We start from the raw sequence: 809 nt of genomic DNA, 5'->3' as shown, positions 1-809 counted from the left end.
GGAGGGCCGCAGGCCGCTGCTGGATTTGGCGCTTCTCTGAGCTGCGCTCCGTGGGCACCTCGGAGAGCGGCCCTCTGTGTCACCCTGGGGCTCTGGTCCTGCGGCTTTGACTCTGTCCTCTGCGTCCTTTGGACACGTGACTGGATCCTCAGCCTTCCTTCTGAGCCCCCCGGCTGGCCTCCCAGCCTACCTCTAGACTTCCAGGCTCACGTGGGAGGAAGGGCACACGACCACCAGTGCCCAGGCGGCTCTCAGCCCGGGCAGCGGGGGAGACGCAGGGTCCAGCATGGCCATCTCACAGCTGAGAACCCGGGGCCCCAGGGGCAGCCTGGCAGGTCTGCACAGCCAGGGCTGGCCACACGTCTCTGGGCCTTTGCCCCTAGGCTGGCCCCCACTGGGGCCCTGGGAGGCCAGTGCTGGGTCCTGGGAGCAGGGAGTTCTGGCCCCACGACGGCGGTTGGGCCCAGGGCACACCAAGGTCCTCTCCCCAGGTGGACCCCACGACCTTCTACGAGGCCTGCGTGCACGACTCGTGCTCCTGTGACACTGGCGGGGACTGCGAGTGCTTCTGCTCGGCCGTGGCCTCCTACGCACAGGAGTGCACCAAGGAGGGGGCTTGTGTGTTCTGGAGGACGCCAGACCTGTGCCGTGAGCGTCCCCTGCCGGGAACTCGGGGCTGGCCATGGGTTGGGCGCTGCACTGCAGACGGGCGGTGCTTCTGGTCCATCCAAGCGTGGGGCGGGCCTCCCCTGCTCCTCCCCGACTTCCCCTGCATCCTTCCTGGGGGGAGGGCTTGACACATCTCGCCC

The 809-nt window shown here is 68.6% G+C and overlaps 1 protein-coding gene across 1 annotated transcript in view; it reads left to right on the top strand.

Moving 5' to 3' along the window:
- Window positions 1–648, top strand: part of LOC103251662 (mucin-2-like) — a gene marked incomplete at its 3' end in the record, with an annotated part of 10,123 nt that extends 9,475 nt beyond the window's left edge. The window contains exon 19 of the mRNA XM_021708681.1: window positions 492–648. Coding sequence (XP_021564356.1) covers window positions 492–648 — 157 coding nt within the window. The remainder of the gene's footprint in view (window positions 1–491) is intronic.
- Between the last annotated feature and the right edge of the window lie 161 nt (window positions 649–809).

The sequence above is a fragment of the Carlito syrichta genome, unplaced genomic scaffold (assembly GCF_000164805.1).
Source record: "Carlito syrichta isolate Samal-C Ts95f unplaced genomic scaffold, Tarsius_syrichta-2.0.1 Scaffold143343, whole genome shotgun sequence".
Taxonomy (NCBI): domain Eukaryota; kingdom Metazoa; phylum Chordata; class Mammalia; order Primates; family Tarsiidae; genus Carlito; species Carlito syrichta.
Note: the sequence above shows the minus strand (reverse complement) of the source record. Positions and strands in the feature narration are given on the sequence as shown.